This window comes from Ahaetulla prasina, chromosome 3, assembly GCF_028640845.1.
Source record: "Ahaetulla prasina isolate Xishuangbanna chromosome 3, ASM2864084v1, whole genome shotgun sequence".
NCBI classification, from domain to species: domain Eukaryota; kingdom Metazoa; phylum Chordata; class Lepidosauria; order Squamata; family Colubridae; genus Ahaetulla; species Ahaetulla prasina.
Genome location: NC_080541.1, coordinates 9,380,133 through 9,400,932, shown reverse-complemented (window position 1 = coordinate 9,400,932; position 20,800 = coordinate 9,380,133). Strand labels below are relative to the sequence as shown.

Sequence of the window (20,800 nt, the reverse complement as noted above, 5' to 3'; positions counted from 1 at the left end):
ATTGATATCAGCCGAAAATTTAGAAGAATTGGGGGAGCGGTTGAGAAAAGTTCTGGGCATTTTCCGGTCTGCCGGGGTAAAGGTTAAAGTGAACAAATGCCAGATAGGGTAGAATCCGTAGAGTTCTTGGGCTACAGAATAGACAAGGAGGAATTCACCCCACTGAAAGCAAGGTCAAGGCAATCTGAAAAGGCTCCAGCGCCCAAAACAAAACAGAGCTACAGGCATTCCTGGGTCTAGTGAATTTTACGGTCTTTTTAAAAATAAGGCAACCGTTGCGAGCCGCTACATAAGTTACTGGGAAAGAATACTGCTTGGTCTTGGGGAAAGTCGGAAGCTAGGGCTTTCGAAGCAGTAAAAAACCTACTCTCGAGCGATAGCTTACTGATTCAGTATCATAGCTCATTGCCATTGGTATTAGTCTGCGATGCTTCCCCTTACGGGGTGGGGGCTGTGCTCAGTCACAGGCTTCCAAATGGCACAGAAGCCCCAATAGCCTTCTACTCCAGAACAATGTCCTCGACAGAGAGGAACTATAGCCAGTTGGATAAGGAAGCGCTAGCTATTGTGTCAGGGGTAAAAAAGTTTCACACGAATCGTTTTTGGTAGAGACTTTGAAATTGTGACAGACCATAGACCACTGTTAGGGATACTGGCTGGCGACGCCCACCAACGCCTGTGGCACTTTCGCCACGATTGACCCGATGGACTATCTTCTTAGCCGCCTATTCCTACAAACTGCAGCATCGGCCGGGAAAAGAGTTGGGGCATGCGGACGCATTAAGCAGATGCCCACTACCAGGGGCGATCGAAGACCCCACTCCGGGGACGCCCATACTGTTAATTGACTCTCTGGACTCTGGCCCAGTCACATCTAAGGAGGTGGCTCGGGCATCATACCGGGACATTACTTTGAGAACTGTACTCGGTTGGGTACAAAGAGGGTGGCCCGCTGGGCCCGGCGAGCGTTTAAAAGAATTTGTAAAAAAACGTGGGGAACTTTCGGCTCAAGGGGGGTGCCTGCTATGGGGGGATAGAGTGGTGATCCCAGAAAAATTGAGGAAAAGGGTGTTGGACCTCCTCCACGAGGGTCACCCAGGGATCGTTAGGATGAAGGGTCTAGCGAGAAGCTATGTGTGGTGGCCCTTAATGGACTCAGAAATTGCTGAAAGGGTAGGGAAATGCCAGGCCTGCCAGGAGTCCAGACCTCTACCCCAACGGCCCCGGTTCGAATGGGAGAAACCCCAGGGCCCTGGTCTAGAATACATTGATTTTGCCGGCCCCTTCCACGGCCAAACCTTCCTGGTCGTAGTAGATGCCTACTCCAAATGGCTGGAAATCATTCTCATGAGATCCATGACAGCCGAGGCCGTGATCTCAGTCCTACGGCACCTATTTGTAACCCATGGGTTGCCCGACACGCTAGTTTCCGATAACGGCCCGCAATTCACGGCAACCCAATTTGAGGAGTACTTGGCAGAGGAGGGCATCCGACATGCCCTCTCGGCGCCTTTCCACCCTGCGACGAATGGCCTTGCAGAGCGTTCCGTCCGGAGCGCAAAAGAGGCATTGTCCAGACTTAAGCCAGGCGACTGGCAAACAAAAATCGATGTTTTCCTGGCCGTCCAACACAGAACCCCCTGTGTCACAACCGGCAGAAGCCCAGCCGAATTATTAATGGGCCGAAAGCTCAGGTGCCCCCTAGACCGTCTAAACCCAAACTATACGCCGGAGGGTTACAAGGGGGAAATAGGAAAAACAAGAGAAATGGACATAGGCGACCGAGTGTGGGCACACAACTATGGTGAAGGCCCAACCTGGATAGCAGGACAAATCCTCAACAGAACAGGTCCAAAATCATACTTGGTAGAGTTAAAGGACGGCCGAGTATGGAGGCGCCACATAGACCAAATCTGGCGCATAGCCGAACAATCTGAACTAATCGAAACGGGCCCTGACTATACAATGTTTGATTCCACAGCTGACTCAAACCCGGAAAAAACGCAGGACTTATCTGAAATTCCGGAGGTCCAGCGACGCCCACAGGTTCCAGTAGAAAACAGCAGGGACGACTCTGCTAATAATCCAGGGCCGGATGGCCTAGAAAAGGAGCTGAGAGGAGCAAACAGCCCCTCCGGTCAGCTCGACCCACTCCCAGGGAATGTACTGCGCAGGTCCGAAAGAGTCAGGAGACGCCCAGTCTATTTGCGTGATTACGTTGAAAAATAATATGTAAATATGGGTAAAGTGTTTTCTGGGAGGGAAGGAGTGTAATGTATCTTTAAATGGTTTCGGCGGGAAACAAGCACGTTGCTGATTGGTTAAAGCCGCCGGTTGAACTGTATATAAGGAGAGGTTTTTCCCCAGCCTGGTCGCTGGGTTCACCATATATTAAAGAGCTGTTGTCACTACCCTGGTCTCCAGCCTCGTTACTTCCCGAACTTAACAAAACTGAAATATTTTGGCCACCTAATGAGAAGGAAGGACTCACTGGAGAAGAGCCTAATGCAGGGAAAGATTGAGGGCAAAAGAAGAATGGGACAACAGAGAATGAGGTGGCTGGATGGAGTCACTGAAGCAGTTAATGTGAGCTTAAACGGACTCCAGAGGATGGTAGAGGACAGGAAGGCCTGGAGGAACATTGTCCATGGGGTCGTGATGGACACCACTTTGCAACTAATAACAATGAGATTCATGGGAAGTCTCCTTCTATATTCGTAGTTGATTATTATTGTGCAAAGACAAAAATGACATCTTCTTATCATTTGATGTACACACAATGTCTAGCTGCGTAAAACCTTTCGCAAGATCTGCTTTTTGTCCCGGAACTGATATGAAAAATCTGCAAAGATCTGCTTATCACTGCTTGCTATTCTGATATTAAAAACTATGAGTTATCAAACAACACATGTGACAATTTCTCCTTGATATGTGAAATTTTGGACATAGCTGACAAAGCATAGCATGGGTGGAGCCTACTACTCTTCATCTGCTGAGGAACAGTTAGCTTGAACAGGGCTTAAAAGGCATCACATTTTCTCTGCAGCTTCTTCTGCTTTGACCATCATCGGTCCTTCCATCCATCAATTACATGAGATATTAATCTTCTTCTCACCAACTTTGAAGACCTTGGACCAATAGGTAAGAATAGGCAAGAGGTTTTGAAGAAGAACTAATCTAATTTAGGCATAAGCAGATGCAATAATATTTCTCCTATAAGCTAGTGATTTCTGTATCTGATTTTTCAAATCAGTTTTTTTGTGATATTTATATGTTGAGAGTTAACTAAAATTTGATGAGTTGTGGAGGCCACTTGGAGATTTATTTGCATCCTCAGAGTCCCCTGAGTATGCTCCTGGTTCCTGTAGTCCGCATTTTTTTCTGGAAATCCATTCCTACTCCTACATCATTCCAGTCATCCAGGTCTTGTTTGTCCCAAATGTGCTTTTTTCAGGAGACAAGTGGACTTTCTTGTTTTTTCTTTTGAAGACATTTCACTTCTCATCCAAGAAGCTTCTTCAGCTTCTTCAGCTCCAGTTGTTTTAGGATTTTGAACCCAAGGTGTCTATTAGTATTGATATTACCTTTGCTTTTTTTTGCCACAGTTGTTTTATTTCTATTTGCGTTGCATAACCAGTCTGTGCAATCTTTTTGCAGCAGCTAAGCTGGTGATTGACTGTTTCTTCAGCTCCTTTGTAGAGACGGCACTTGCCAGGTGTTGCAATTTTGGATTTCCATGCATCTGTTCTTAAGGGTTGATCAACCAAAATTAGTTTCTCTGGCTAATGTTGATAATGATATTATCCATTCAATTATATCTGACTCTTGGCATGGGCCAGGTCTCTCCAATGATCCCCTGTTCTATTCAGCCTCATTGCAAAGGCAGCATTTGTTGCCTGTTGCTTTCATCTGGCTTTGTATGCATTTGTTCTTAAGGCTTGATCTCATGCAGCCAGAATTAGTCGCTCTACCACTTTGCTCAACTTTCCTGCTCTTAGCTGTTGGCAAGTTTTATTGTGATCTGCTATACTTGATATGTTTTTTTATTTTTTATTTTATTTACTGGCCATTTACTGCTTTTCTTGCCAAACCTTTGGTATGTCCAGTGCTCAGTAAGCCTTCCTGGTATAATATTACTATATTTTGTCATAGAGTTCCAGGTCTTAAGTCCGGGTTAAGCATTTTTATCTACCCATTGACTCCTTTCCAAGGATCTGGGATAGGTAGATTTTGATGTTTGTTGGTACTAGAGCAGGGGTGTCAAACTCAATTTGACACCCCTGCTCTAGTGGTGGGCATGGCCAGCTCGACATCATTTGTATCAGAGGTGCCTGGAGCGGCCCAATTACTCTGCCAGTGAAAACAGGCTCCCCAGCTCTGTTTTTAACTGTGATGGCTTCCTGCACTCCTCTGCCCTTGAAAAGGAAGCTCTGGAGGGCCACCCAAGACCTTGAAGCGCACCCGGAAGGCCACAGGTAGCCAGTGCAGTCTGCGCAGGATAGGTGTCATACGGGAGCCATGAGGGGCTCCCTCTATCACCCGCGCAGCCGCATTCTGGACTAACTGCAGCCTCCGGATGCCCTTCAAGGGGAGCCCCATGTAGAGAGCGTTGCAGTAATCCAGGCGAGACGTCACAAGGGCGTGATTGACCGTGCATAGGGCATCATCACCATCATCATCATCATCATCACCATCATCATCATCATTATCCTCCTCCTCCTCCTCCTCCTCCTCCTCATCATCATCAATGGTCCAAAAGTTGGCTCAGCCTGTACACAAGGATGTTTAGATATGACGTTGTGACAATTATTGATGAATTATTTAATTCTTTTTTTGTCTTCAAATAGGAACGTTCATCGTAAAAGAAGATATTATTGGAGCATTATAAAAGTCTCTTGAGGAATTTAAATTTTTGGCAAACATGAATACTATAGAAGAGTACCTGGACTATAATATTACCGAAGATTTCTACGAAGATCAAATTACGTCAGATTATTCTGAAACTATCCTTTTCTCAGTGGTATTCATCATCTGCTGTATTGGAATCCCGTTAAACGGGATTGTTATCTGGCTACTTGGCTTCCAAATTAAGAGAAATCCTTTCACAGTGTTGATTCTTAATTTAGCAATTGCCGACATTGGGTTTCTCGTATTTATGAGTCTACTTTGCATTGATTTTTTTATAGATTTTATAGAGTATGGAATTCCCAGCGAAATTGTCTTTTCTCTCTTTAAAGCTACCTATATCAATGGTCTCTTTCTTCTGACAGCCATCAGCATTGACCGGTGTGTTGCTGTCCTCTTCCCAATCTGGCATCGCTGTTCCCGGCCAAAATATTTGTCGTCTGCTGTCTGTGCCTTCCTCTGGATCTTCTCTTCCGTCCTAATTGGAATACATCACGTTATGCAGGTTTTCTTTTGGAATATCCATTTGGTGGTGACTGCTGTGCTTTGCCTTCCATTGATCACAATCTCTACCATGATCCTATTCATCAAAATTTGTCTTAAATCCAAACAAATCAAACGTGGAAGACTTTTAGTGATGATCTTAATTACTCTTCTCTGTTTCCTTATTCTTACTCTTCCTTTATATATCTACGTGTTCATTGCTCATTTTCTTAACAAGTATGATATGTTTGGTATTAATGAACTGGATTACTACTTAAGTCCAAGTGCTTCCCTAAACAGCAGCATTAATCCAGTGATCTATTTCCTGGTTGGGAGAAAGAAACGAGCTCGGACCAGGGAGAGCATCAAGGTCATTTTTCAAAGAATCTTCAGAGAAGACGAAGCTCCTGAGATTTGATAAAAGTGTACAAACACAATTTCAAACTCTCTGTAAATGCAATACTTAGCTTTTCTTTGACTCTGGATACCTTTTATGAATAAAGAAATTATTATTATTATGTTTTGCTGGAGAAATAAAGAATAAAGAAGTTTTGTTTGCCTAAAAAAAGGCTATCAAAGTTCATTTTGAAGATAGAGGAAAGATGTGGGAAACAAGAGTTTGTCCTCCCAAATTCGCCATTAACAGAATCGCTCCGTCACTAGATGTGGCAACTTCCTGCTGGCTTCCTGCAACCAAGGTCAGTGGGGAAGCTGGCAGGAAGTTGCAAGTCCCAGACACTCAGGTGAGACAGTGGCTGCTGCCAGGTGAGGGGAGGGAAGACTCGGCAGTTCTTAGGTTGGCAGTTGCATTAGTGAGCAGTTGAGCAGAAACTCTTCACTTGGAAAAAGGGATGAAAAGGTAAGCAAAGAGAGAGAAAGACATAAAAATCAGGTGAGGAGGAGGAGGAAGAGGAGGAGGAAGAGGAGGAGGAATAATTAGATTTATCGGCTCCTACCTATCAACTTGTCTTGACAGTTGACAAGTATCTTTTTATAGTTTTTACCTTTTTTTACATCCATTGCAGTGGTGAGTTGCTATTGGTTCACCCCAAATCGGGTGAACATTAGCAGCCGCAGAAAGCTCCGCCCACCTGCCCTGACATCTCTGCGCATGTGCCCATGAGCGAACCGGTAGCGACAAGATTTGAATCCCATTATTGATCCATCGTATTCATATATATTGTTTTACTCAATTATTGTTTACACATTGTGTGAGATGGAAAGCGATGCAAATCTTATGAACAAATACATTTTAATAAACCTCATTAAAAGGAGATGATAGTACAAATAGGAAAAAAGGAATAAAGGTGGCAAACAAGACAGGAAAAGAAACACCCAAATCTCGAAAACCTAAAAGAGTCTTTCATCACACACACAATAAATGATTAAAATGAAACAAGAAGAAAGGAATAAAAGAAACAAACAAACAAAAGACAAATCCAATCTGAGTTGGTCACAGAGTTGGGCCAAGAGATTCAGTCTTCCAAGCTTTCAGACCCATGATGGAGCCCCTCCCCAGGAAACTTCTCTCTAGCATAAACTAGGAATTTGCATTGTTTTATATCTTGGGGATGAGAAAAAAGACATCTGGATGAGAAATTCATTATCAGGTTTTATAGATAAGAGTTCCTATGTCATGGATGTTTTTTTTAAAATTGCACTTTTCATGCTAACTTCCTTGATTCCTGGCAGGTCTCCTCTTTGTTGACAGTCGCATGATTATCTGATTAATCATGATTTTCTGAAGAAGCCAATGATCACCTCTTGGGTGTCATATACGCAAGGCACAGAGTGTGTGCACGTATTTTAGACATACTTTTTAATGCTGGAAGAGAAAGTGATCCTTCTTTTCTGTAAGAGATTGATCCTCACTTACTATGATGACGCGGAATCTTTTGACTTTTATAAAACTAGAATAGAATTCTTTATTGGCCAAGTGTGATTGGACACACCAGGAATTGGTCTTTGGTGCATATGCTCTCACTTAGTGACAGTCATAGGATACTAAATAAGCAATCAAATCATACTAGAAGACTAAATAAAACAATATAAATCATAAAGACAAAAGTAATAATATTATAGTCATAAGTAGAAGGAGACAGGTAACTGGAAGGATGAGAAGAATCATAGTAATACAGTCTTAGTAAATAGTTTGACAGTGTTGAGGGAATTATTTGTTTAGCAGAGTGATGGCCTTCAGGAAAAAACTGTCCTTGTGTCTTGTTCTTCTGGGGTGCAGTGCTCTATAGCCTCGTTTTGAGGGTAGGAGTTGCAAAAGTTTATGTCCTGGATGTGAGGGATCTGTAATTATTTTCACGGCCCTCTTCTTGATTCGTGCAGTATACAGGTCCTCAATGGAAGGCAGGTTGGTAGCAATTATTTTTTCTGCAGTTCTAATTATCCTCTGAAGTCTGTGTCTTTCTTGTTGGGTTGCGGAGCCAAACCAGATGGTTATAGAGGTGCAGATGACAGACTCAATAATTCCTCTGTAGGACTGTATCAGCACTGATACAGTTCAAGCAGATCAACCCCTCTGAATATTTAAGATTTCTCTACTTTCACCTGTATCAAATTCTACAGGCAATTCTTTCAGCATTGTCACTCATGATGGGTGAATGGACTTTCCATCTTGTCAATGAACTGTCTGAACTTGCATAAAACCTTTCGCAAGATCTGCTTTTTATCCCGGAACTGATATGAAAAATCTGCAAAGATCTGCTTATCACTGCTTGCTATTCTGATATTAAATACTATGAGTTAACAAACAACACGTGACAATTTCTCCTTGATATGTGAAATTTTGGACATAGCTGACAAAGCATAGCATGGGTGGAGCCTACTGCTCTTCATATGCTGAAGTATAATTAGCTTGAACAGGGCTTAAAAGGCATCACATTTTCTCTGCAGCTTCTTCTGCTTTGACCATCATCGGTCCTCCCATCCATCAATAACATGAGATATTAATCTTCTTCTCACCAACTTTGAAGACCTGGGACCAATAGGTAAGAACAGGCAAGAGGTTTTGAAGAAGAACTAATCTAATTTAGGCATAAGCAGATGCAATAATATTTCTCCTATAAGCTAGTGGTTTCTGTATCTGATTTTTCAAATCAGTTTTTTTGTGATATTTATATGTTGAGAGTTAACTAAAATTTGATGAGTTGCTGAGGCCACTTGGAGATTTATCCGCATCCTCAGAGTCCCCTGAGTATGCTCCTGGTTCCTGCAGTCCGCATTTTTTTCTGGAAATCCATTCCTACTTCTACATCATTCCAGTCATCCAGGTCTTGTTTGTCCGAAATATGTTTTTTTCAGGAGACAAGTGGACTTTCTTTCATCTTGTCAATGAACTGTCTGAACTTGCATAAAACCTTTCGCAAGATCTGCTTATCACTGCTTGCTATTCTGATATTAAATACTATGAGTTAACAAACAACACGTGACAATTTCTCCTTGATATGTGAAATTTTGGACATAGCTGACAAAGCATAGCATGGGTGGAGCCTACTGCTCTTCATATGCTGAAGTATAATTAGCTTGAACAGGGCTTAAAAGGCATCACATTTTCTCTGCAGCTTCTTCTGCTTTGACCATCATCAGTCCTTCCATCCATCAATAACATGAGATACTAATCTTCTTCTCACCAACTTTGAAGACCTCGGACCAATAGGTAAGAACAAGCAAGAGGTTTTGAAGAAGAACTAATCTAATTTAGGCATAAGCAGATGCAATAATATTTCTCCTATAAGCTAGTGATTTCTGTATCTGATTTTTCAAATCAGTTTTTTTGTGATATTTATATGTTGAGAGTTAACTAAAATTTGATGAGTTGTTGGAGATTTATCCGCATCCTCAGAGTCCCTTGAGTAGTGCTCCTGGTTCCTGCAGTCCGCATTTTTTTCTGGAAATCCATTCCTACTCCTACATCATTCCAGTCATCCAAGTCTTGTTTGTCCGAAATGTGCTTTTTTCAGGAGACAAGTGGACTTTCTTCTTTTTTTCTTTTGAAGACCTTTCACTTCTCATCCAAGAAGCTTCTTCAGCTTCTTCAGCTCCAGTTGTTTTAGGATTTTGAACCCAAGGTGTCTATTAGTATTGATATTACCTTTGCTTTCTTTTGCCATAGTTGTTTTATTTCTATTTGCGTTGTGTAACCAGTCTGTGCAATCTTTTTGCAGCAGCTAAGCTGGTGATTGACTGTTTCTTCAGCCCCTTTGTAGAGACGGCACTTGCCAGGTGTTGCAATTTTGGAGTTCCATGCATCTGTTCTTAAGGGTTGATCAGCCAAAATTAGTTTCTCTGGCTAATCTTGATAATGATATTATCCATTCAATTATATCTGACTCTTGGCATGGGCCAGGTCTCTCCAATGATCCCCTGTTGTCTTCAGTGTCATTGCAAAGGCAGCATTTGTTGTCTGTTGCTTTCATCTGGCTTTGTTCGCATTTGTTCTTAAGGCTTGATCTCATGCAGCCAGAATTAGTCGCTCTACCATTTTTGCTCAACTTTCTCAACTGTATACTGCACGAATCAAGAAGAGGGCTGTAAAAATATTTACAGACCCCTCACATCCTGGACATAAACTGTTTCAACTCCTACCCTCAAAACGACGCTATAGAGCACTGCACACCAGAACAACTAGACACAAGAACAGTTTTTTCCCGAAGGCCATCACTCTGCTAAACAAATAATTCCCTCAACACTGTCAAACTATTTACTAAATCTGCACTACTATTAATCTTCTCATCGTTCCCATCACCAATCTCTTTCCACTTCTGACTGTATGACTGTAACTTTGTTGCTTTGTTGCTTATGATTTATATTGATATATTGACCATCAGTTGTGTTTTAAATGTTGTACCTTGATGAACGTATCTTTTCTTTTATGTACACTGAGAGCCTATGCACCAAGACAAATTGCTTGTGTGTCCAATCACACTTGGCCAATAAAATTCTATTCTATTCTATTCTATTCTATTCTATTCTGTTCTATTCTATTCTATTCTATTCTATTCTATTCTATTATTACTATATTTTGTCACAGAGTGCCAGGTCTTCAGTCTGGATTAAGCATTTTTATCTACCCATTGACTCCTTTCCAAGGATCTGGGATAGGTAGACTTTTTTGAGTAAAGCTGTCTTTTGGAATTGATAGATGGTGAATTTATCAATGCCACTGGCATTATGGTGCTTCAGTTATTTTAGAATTACATCATCATCATCATCATCATCATTATTATTATTATTATCATCATCATCAATGGTCCAAAAGTTGGCTCAGCCTGTACACAAGGATGTTTAGATATGACCTTGTGACAATTATTGATGAATTATTTAATTCAATGCTCTTTTTTTATCTTCAAATAGGAACGTTCATCGTAAAAGAAGAGATTATTGGAGCATTATAAAAGTCTCTTGAGGAATTTCAATTTTTAGCAAACATGAATACTATAGAAGAGTACCTGGACTATAATATTACCGAAGATTTCTACGAAGATCTAATTACGTCAGATTATTCTGAAACTATCCTTTTCTCAGTGGTATTCATCATCTGCTGTCTGTGCCTTCCTCTGGATCTTCTCTTCCGTCCTAATTGGAATACATCACATTATGCAGGTTTTCTTTTGGAATTGATAGATGGTGAATTTGTCAATGCCACTGGCATTATGGTGCTCCAGTTATTTTAGAATTACATCATCATCATCATCATCACCATCATCATCATCCTCACCATCATCATCACCATCACCATCATCACCATCATCATCACCATCATCATCATCATCATCATCATCATCATCATTATTATTATTATTATCATCATCATCATCCTCACCATCATCATCATCAATGGTCCAAAAGTTGGCTCAGCCTGTACACAAGGATGTTTAGATATGACCTTGTGACAATTATTGATGAATTATTTAATTCAATGCTCTTTTTTGTCTTCAAATAGGAACGTTCATTGTAAAAGAAGAGATTATTGGAGCGTTATAAAAGTCTCTTGAGGAATTTCAATTTTTGGCAAACATGAATACTATAGAAGAGTACCTGGACTATAATATTACCGAAGATTTCTACGAAGATCAAATTACGTCAGATTATTCTGAAACTATCCTTTTCTCAGTGGTATTCATCATCTGCTGTATTGGAGTCCCATTAAACGGGATTGTTATCTGGCTACTTGGCTTCCAAATTAAGAGAAATCCTTTCACAGTGTTGATTCTTAATTTAGCAATTGCCGACATTGGGTTTCTCGTATTTATGAGTCTACTTTGCATTGATTTTTTTATAGATTTTATAGAGTATGGAATTCCCAGCGAAATTGTCTTTTCTCTCTTCAAAGCTACCTATATCAATGGTCTCTTTCTTGTTACAGCCATCAGCATTGACCGTTGTGTTGCTGTCCTCTTCCCAATCTGGCATCACTGTTCCCGGCCAAAATATTTGTCGTCTGCTGTCTGTGCCTTCCTCTGGATCTTCTCTTCCGTCCTAATTGGAATACATCACATTATGCAGGATTTCTTTTGGAATATCTATTTGGTGGTGACTGCTGTGCTTTGCCTTCCATTGATCACAATCTCTACTATGATCCTATTCATCAAAATTTGTCTTAAATCCAAACAAATCAAACGTGGAAGACTTTTAGTGATGATCTTAATTACTCTTCTCTGTTTCCTTATTCTTACTCTTCCTTTATATATCTACGTGTTCATTGCTCATTTTCTTAACAAGTATGATATGTTTGGTATTAATGAACTGGATTACTACTTAAGTCCAAGTGCTTCCCTAAACAGCAGCATTAATCCAGTGATCTATTTCCTGGTTGGGAGAAAGAAACGAGCTCGGACCAGGGAGAGCATCAAGGTCGTTTTTCAAAGAATCTTCAGAGAAGACGAAGCTCCTGAGATCTGATAAAAGTGTACAAGCACAATTTCAAACCCTCTGTAAAAGCAATATTTTAGCCTTTCTTTAATTCTGGATACCTTTTATGAATAAAAAAAATATTAATATTATGTTTTGCTGGAGACATAAAGTATAACCAAGTTTTTTTTGCCTCAAAAACAAAAACAAAAAGCTATCAAAGTTCACTTTGAAGATGGAGGAAAGATGTGAGAAAAAAGAGTTTGCCCTCCCAAATTCACCATTAACAGAATCCCACCGTCACTAGATGTGGCAACTTCCTGCTGGCTTCCTGCAACCAAGGTCAGTGTGGAAGGAACCTGGCAGGAAGTTGCAAGTCCCAGACACTCAGGTGGGACAGTGGCTGCTGCCAGGTGAGGGGAGGAAAGACTCAGCAATTCTTAGGTTGGCAGTCGCATCAGTGAGCAGTTGAACAGAAACTCTTCACTAGGAAAAAGGGATGAAAAGGTAAGCAAAGAGAGAGAAAGACACAAAAATCAAATGAGGAGGAAGAGGAAGAGGAGGAAGAAGAGGAGGAGGAAGAGGAGGAGGAATAATTATATTTATCGGCTCCTACCTATCAACTTGTCTTGCCGGTTGACAAGTATCTTTTTATAGTTTTTACTTTTTTTTACATCCATTGCAGTGGTGAGTTGCTACCAGTTCACCCCAAATCAGGTGAACCTTAGCAGCAGCAGAAAGCCTTAGCAGCAGCAGAAAGCTCCGCCCACCTGCCCTGACGTCTCTGCACATGTGCCCATAAGCGAACTGGTAGCAACGGGATTTGAATCCCACTATTGATCCATCATATTCATATATATTGTTCTACTCAATTATTCTTTACACATTGTGTGAGATGGACAGCTATGCAAATCTTATGAAAAAATACACTTTAATAAACCTCATTTAAAGGAGATGATAGTACAAATAGGAAAAAAGAAATAAAGGTGGCAAACAAGACAGGAAAAGAAACACCCAAATCTCGAAAACCTAAAAGAGTCTTTCATCACACACACAATAAACAATTAAAATGAAACAAGAAGAAAGGAATAAAACAAATAAACAAACACACAAAAGACAAATCCAATCTGAGTTGGTCACAGGGCCAGGAGATTCTGTCTTCCAAGCTTTCTGACCCATGATGGAGCCCATCCCCAGGGAACTTCTCTCTAGCATAAACTAGGAATTTGCATTATGTTATATACTCTTGGGATGAGAAATAAGACAACTGGATGAGAAATTCATTATCAGGTTTTACAGATAAGAGTTCCTATGTCATGGATGTTTTTAAAAAAATGCCCTTTTCATGCTAACTTCCTGTACTCCTGGCAGATCTCCTCCTCTTTGTTGACTAATCTCATGATTATCTGATTAATCATGATTTTCTGAAGAAGCCAATGATCACATCTTGGGTGTTCCACAGGCAAGGTACAGAGTGTGTGTGCGCCTTTTTTAGACATAATTTTTCATGCCGGAAGAGAAATGCTTGATCTATGTTTTAGGTAAGAGATTGATCCTCACTTGCTATGATGACGCTGAATCTTTTGACTTTTATAAAACTACAATAGAATTCTTTATTGGCCAAGTGTGATTCGACACACCAGGAATTTGTCTTCGGTGCATAGGCTCTCAGTGTAAATAAAAGGAAATGGTACATTCCTCAGGAATCATAAGATACAACACTTAGTGACAGTCGTAGGATACTAAATAAGCGATCAAATCATACTAGAAGACTAAATAAAAGAAACAAACAAACAAAAGACAAATCCAATCTGAGTTGGTCACAGAGTTGGGCCAAGAGATTCGGTCTTCCAAGCTTTCAGACCCATGATGGAGCCCCTCCCCAGGAAACTTCTCTCTAGCATAAACTAGGAATTTGCATTGTTTTATATCTTGGGGATGAGAAAAAAGACATCTGGATGAGAAATTCATTATCAGGTTTTATAGATAAGAGTTCCTATGTCATGGATGTTTTTTAAAAATTGCACTTTTCATGCTAACTTCCTTGATTCCTGGCAGGTCTCCTCTTTGTTGACAGTCACATGATTATCTGATTAATCATGATTTTCTGAAGAAGCCAATGATCACATCTTGGGTGTTCCATAGGCAAGGTACAAAGTGTGTTTGTGCCTTTTTTAGACATCCTTTTTCATGCCGGAAGAGAAAGTGATCCTTGTTTTCTGTAAGAGATTGATCCTCACTTACTATGATGATGCTGAATCTTTTGACTTTTATAAAACTAGAATAGAATTCTTTAATGGCCAAGTGTGATTGGACATACCAGGAATTTGTCTTTGGTGCATAAGCTCTCAGTGTACATAAAAAAAAAACATTCATCAAGAATCATGAGAGACAACACTTAGTGACAGTCATAGGATACTAAATAAGCAATCAAATCATACTAGAAGACTAAATAAAACAATATAAATCATAAAGACACAAGCAATAAGATTATAGTCATAAGTAGAAGGAGACAGGTAACTGGAAGGATGAGAAGAATCATAGTAATACAGTCTTAGTAAATAGTTTGACAGTGTTGAGGGAATTATTTGTTTAGCAGAGTGATGGCCTTCGGGAAAAAACTATCCTTGTGTCTTGTTGTTCTGGTGTGCAGTGCTCTATAGCGTCGTTTTGAGGGTAGGAGTTGAAACAGTTTATGTCCTGGATGTGAGGGATCTGTAAATATTTTCACGGCCCGCTTCTTGATTCGTGCAGTATACAGGTCCTCAATGGAAGGCAGGTTGGTAGCAATTATTTTTTCTGCAGTTCTAATTATCCTCTGAAGTCTTTGTCTTTCTTGTTGGGTTGCGGAGCCAAACCAGATGGTTATAGAGGTGCAGATGACAGACTCAATAATTCCTCTGTAGGACTGTATCAGCACTGATACAGTTCAAGCAGATCAACCCCTCTGAATATTTAAGATTTCTCTACTTTCACCTGTATCAAATTCTACAGGCGATTCTTTCAGCATTGTCACTCATGATGGGTGAATGGACTTTCCATCTTGTCAATGAACTGTCTGAACTTGCATAAAACCTTTCGCAAGATCTGCTTTTTATCCCGGAACTGATATGAAAAATCTGCAAAGATCTGCTTATCACTGCTTGCTATTCTGATATTAAATACTATGAGTTAACAAACAACACGTGACAATTTCTCCTTGATATGTGAAATTTTGGACATAGCTGACAAAGCATAGCATGGGTGGAGCCTACTGCTCTTCATATGCTGAAGTATAATTAGCTTGAACAGGGCTTAAAAGGCATCACATTTTCTCTGCAGCTTCTTCTGCTTTGACCATCATCGGTCCTCCCATCCATCAATAACATGAGATATTAATCTTCTTCTCACCAACTTTGAAGACCTGGGACCAATAGGTAAGAACAGGCAAGAGGTTTTGAAGAAGAACTAATCTAATTTAGGCATAAGCAGATGCAATAATATTTCTCCTATAAGCTAGTGGTTTCTGTATCTGATTTTTCAAATCAGTTTTTTTGTGATATTTATATGTTGAGAGTTAACTAAAATTTGATGAGTTGCTGAGGCCACTTGGAGATTTATCCGCATCCTCAGAGTCCCCTGAGTAGTGCTCCTGGTTCCTGCAGTCCGCATTTTTTTCTGGAAATCCATTCCTACTCCTACATCATTCCAGTCATCCAGGTCTTGTTTGTCCGAAATGTGCTTTTTTCAGGAGACAAGTGGACTTTCTTCTTTTTTTCTTTTGAAGACATTTCACTTCTCATCCAAGAAGCTTATTCAGCTTCTTCAGCTCCAGTTGTTTTAGGATTTTGAACCCAAGGTGTCTATTAGTATTGATATTACCTTTGCTTTCTTTTGCCACAGTTGTTTTATTTCTATTTGCGTTGTGTAACCAGTCTGTGCAATCTTTTTGCAGCAGCTAAGCTGGTGATTGACTGTTTCTTCAGCTCCTTTGTAGAGACGGCACTTGCCAGGTGTTGCAATTTTGGATTTCCATGCATCTGTTCTTAAGGGTTGATCCGCCAAAATTAGTTTCTCTGGCTAATCTTGATAATGATATTATCCATTCAATCATATCTGACTCTTGGCATGGGCCAGGTCTCTCCAATGATGATCCCCTGTTGTCTTCATCCTCATTGCAAAGGCAGCATTTGTTGTCTGTTTCTTTCGTCTCAACTCTGGCTTTTTACGCATTTGTTCTTAAGGCTTGATCTCATGCAGCCAGAATTAGTCGCTCTACCACTTTTGCTCAACTTTCTCAACTGTATAGTGCACGAATCAAGAAGAGGGCCGTGAAAATATTTACAGATCCCTCACATCCAGGACATAAACTGTTTCAACTCCGACCCTCAAAACGACGCTATAGAGCACTGCACACCAGAACAACTAGACACAAGAACAGTTTTTTCCCGAAGGCCATCACTCTGCTAAACAAATAATTCCCTCAACACTCTCAAACTATTTACTGAATCTGCACTACTATTAATCTTCTCATCGTTCCCACCACCAATCTCTTTCCACTTCTGACTGTATGACTGTAACTTTGTTGCTTTGTTGCTTATGATTTATATTGATATATTGACCATCAGTTGTGTTTTAAATGTTGTACCTTGATGAACGTATCTTTTCTTTTATGTACACTGAGAGTATATGCACCAAGACAATTTCCTTGTATGTCCAATCACACTTGGCCAATAAAAAACTCTATTCTATTCTATTCTATTCTATTCTATTCTATTCTATTCTATTCTATTCTATTCTATTCTATTATTACTATATTTTGTCACAGAGTGCCAGGTCTTCAGTCTGGATTAAGCATTTTTATCTACCCATTGACTCCTTTCCAAGGATCTGGAATAGGCAGATTTTGATGTTTGTTGGTACTAGAGCAGGGGTGTCAAACTCAATTTCATGGAGGCCAGGGTGGGCATGGCCAGCTCGACATCACTTGCATCAGAGGTGCCTGGAGCGGCCCAATTGCTCTGCCAGTGAAAATAGGCTCCCGAGCTCTGTTTTCGGCTGTGACAGTTTCCTGCACTCCTCTGCCCTTGAAAAGGAAGCTCTGGAGGGCCACCCATGGCCCTCCCGAGCTCTGTTTTCACTGGCAGAGGCACCGCGGGGCTAGTCCTTTGCTGTTTCCAGAGCATCCCTGCAGGCCAGATCTAAGCACCCCATGGGCCCAATGTGGCCCCCAGGGCTTGAGTTTCACACCCCTGTACTAGAAGCGGGGATCCTCCCACTGTGAATTCTCTTCCACTGGATCTGCTGCCGGTAATTCCAGCACGTGGCTGGCTCCCTGCTCACACGTTGTAGGAATGAGGTTTGTTTGGTCATTCCTGACATCCTATCCGGCCAAGGGGCCAGGGCTGGGGGCTGGAGGCTGGAGGCATGACAGGCCGTTCCTCTTCATTATCAGACTCTGAATGTGATAGCAGGCCCGGGAGGAGATGGGAGGGGCCCGGCTGAGGAGAGGAGGGAGGACGAGGCACAACAGAGGCATTGTTGGAAGAGGTAGATTTTTTTGAGTAAAGATGCCTTTTGGAATTGATAGATGGTGAATTTGTCAATGCCACTGGCATTATGGTGCTTCAGTTATTTTAGAATTACATCATCATCATTATCATCATCATCATCATCATCATTATTATTATTATCATCATCATCATCATCATCAATGGTCCAAAACTTGGCTCAGCCTGTACACAAGGATGTTTAGATATGACGTTGTGACAATTATTGATGAATTATTTAATTCAATGCTCTTTTTTTGTCTTCAAATAGGAACGTTCATCGTAAAAGAAGAGATTATTGGAGCATTATAAAAGTCTCTTGAGGAATTTCAATTTTTGGCAAACATGAATACTACAGAAGAGTATCTATATACTATAGAAGAGTATCTGGACTATAATATTACCGAAGATTTCTATGAAGATCTAATTACGTCAGATTATTCTGAAACTATCCTTTTCTCAGTGGTATTCATCATCTGCTTTATTGGAATCCCATTAAACGGGATTGTTATCTGGCTACTTGGCTTCCAAATTAAGAGAAATCCTTTCACAGTGTTGATTCTTAATTTAGCAATTGCCGACGTTGGGTTTCTCGTATTTATGAGTCTACTTTGCATTGATTTTTTTATAGATTTTATAGAGTATGGAATTCCCAGGAAAGTTATCTTTCTTCTCCTCAAAGCTACCTATATCAATGGTCTCTTTCTTCTGACAGCCATCAGCATTGACCGGTGTGTTGCTGTCCTCTTCCCAATTTGGCATCGTTGCTCCCGGCCCAAATATTTGTCGTCTGCTGTCTGTGCCTTCCTCTGGATCTTCTCTTCCGTACTAATTGGAATACATCACATTATGCAGTATTTCTTTTGGAATATCCCTTTGGTTGTGACTGCTGTGCTTTGCCTTCCGTTGATCACAATCTCTACCATGATCCTATTCATCAAAATATGTCTTAAATCCAAACAAATCAAACGTGGAAGACTTTTAGTGATGATCTTAATTACTCTTCTCTGTTTCCTTATTCTAACTCTTCCTTTATATATCTACGTGTTCATTACTCATTTTCTTAACAAGAATGATTTGTTTGGTATTCATGAACTGGATTTCTACTTACGTCCGAGTGCTTCCCTGAACAGCAGCATTAATCCAGTGATCTATTTCCTGGTTGGGAGAAAGAAACGAGCTCGGACCAGGGAGAGCATCAAGGTCGTTTTTCAAAGAATCTTCAGAGAAGACGAAGCTCCTGAGATCTGATAAAAGTGTACAAGCACAATTTCAAACCCTCTTTAAAAGCAATATTTTAGCTTTTCTTTAATTCTGGATACCTTTTATGAATAAAAAACTGTATTATTATTATTATTATTATTTTGCTGGAGAAATAAAGAATAAAGAAGTTTTGTTTGCCTAAAAAAAGGCTATCAAAGTTCATTTTGCAGATAGAGGAAAGATGTGGGAAACAAGAGTTTGTCCTCCCAAATTCGCCATTAACAGAATCCCACCATCACTAGATATGGCAACTTCCTGCTTGCTTTCTGCAACCAAGGTCAGTGGGGAAGCTGGCAGGAAGTTGCAAGTCCCAGACACTCAGGTGGGACAGTGGCTGCTGCCAGGTGAGGGGAGGGAAGATTCGGCAGTTCTTATGTTGGCAGTTGCATCAGTGAGCAGTTGAGCAGAAACTCTTCACTTGGAAAAAGGGATGAAAAGGTAAGCAAAGAGAGAGAAAGACATAAAAATCAGGTGAGGAGGAGGAGGAAGAGGAGGAGGAAGAGGAGGAGGAAGAGGAGGAGGAATAATTAGATTTATCGGCTTCTCCCTATCAACTTGTCTTGACAGTTGACAAGTATCTTTTTATAGTTTTTACCTTTTTTTACATCCATTGCAGTGGTGAGTTGCTACCGGTTCACCCCAAATCGGGTGAACCTTAGCAGCAGCAGCAAGCTCTGCCCACCTACCCGGACGTCTCTGCGCATGTGCCCATGAGCGAACTGGTAGCGACGGGATTTGAATCCCACTATTGATCCATCATATTCATATATGTTGTTCTACTCAATTATTCCTTACACATTGTGTGAGATGGGCAGCTATGCAAATCTTATGAAAGCATACATTTTAATAAACCTCATTAAAAGGAGAAAACAGTACAATGCCTAATAGGAACAAAGGAATAAAGGTGGCAAACAAGACAGGAAAAGAAACACCCAAATCTCGAAAACCTAAAAGAGTCTTTCATCACACACAATAAACAATTAAAATGAAACAAGAAGAAAGGAATAAAACAAACAAACAAACAAAAGACAAATCCAATCTGAGTTGGTCACAAGTCCAAGAGATTCTGTCTTCCAAGCTTTCAGACTCATGATGGAGCCCATCCCCAGGGAACTTCCCTCTAGCATAAACTAGGAATTTGCATTGTCTTATATCTTGGGGATGAGAAATAAGACTTCTGGATGAGGAATTCATTATCAGGTTTTATAGATAAGAGTTCCTATGCCATGGATGTTTTTAAAAAAATGCCCTTTTCATGCTAACTTCCTGTACTCCTGGCAGATCTCCTCCTCTTTGTTGACTAATCGCATGATTATCTGATTAATCATGATTTTCTGAAGAAGCCAATGATCACATCTTGGGTGTTCCACAGCCAAGGTACAGAGTGTGTGTGCGCCTTTTTTAGACATAATTTTTCATGCCGGAAGAGAAATGCTTGATCTATGTTTTAGGTAAGAGATTGATCCTCACTTGCTATGATGACGCTGAATCTTTTGACTTTTATAAAACTACAATAGAATTCTTTATTGGCCAAGTGAGATTCGACACACCAGGAATTTGTCTTCGGTGCATAAGCTCTCAGTGTACATAAAAAAAAAACATTCATCAAGAATCATAAGTGACAACACTTAGTGATAGTCATTGGATACTAAATGAGCGATCAAATCATACTAGGAGACTAAATAAAACAATATAAATCATAAAGATTCAAGTAACACGGTTATAGTCATAAATGGGAGGAGATAGATAGAGGACAA

The 20,800-nt window shown here is 40.5% G+C and overlaps 3 protein-coding genes across 3 annotated transcripts; all 3 read left to right on the top strand.

The window, feature by feature from the left end:
* Positions 1-4,921: 4,921 nt before the first annotated feature.
* LOC131194195 (mas-related G-protein coupled receptor member H-like) lies at positions 4,922-5,806 on the top strand. The gene has a single exon (XM_058174920.1). It carries the CDS (start codon positions 4,922-4,924, stop codon positions 5,804-5,806), a length of 885 nt encoding a protein of 294 aa, XP_058030903.1.
* Positions 5,807-11,418: 5,612 nt separating this feature from the next.
* Positions 11,419-12,303, top strand: LOC131194193 (mas-related G-protein coupled receptor member H-like). Its single transcript, XM_058174918.1, has one exon. The coding sequence runs from the start codon at positions 11,419-11,421 to the stop codon at positions 12,301-12,303; it is 885 nt and encodes a 294-aa protein (XP_058030901.1).
* A 5,891-nt stretch (positions 12,304-18,194) lies between these two features.
* LOC131194192 (mas-related G-protein coupled receptor member H-like) lies at positions 18,195-19,124 on the top strand (the record flags this gene model as incomplete). Its single annotated transcript, XM_058174916.1, has 1 exon — positions 18,195-19,124. A coding segment is annotated over one exon (837 nt), but the record flags the coding sequence as incomplete, so codon positions are not given.
* Positions 19,125-20,800: the final 1,676 nt, after the last annotated feature.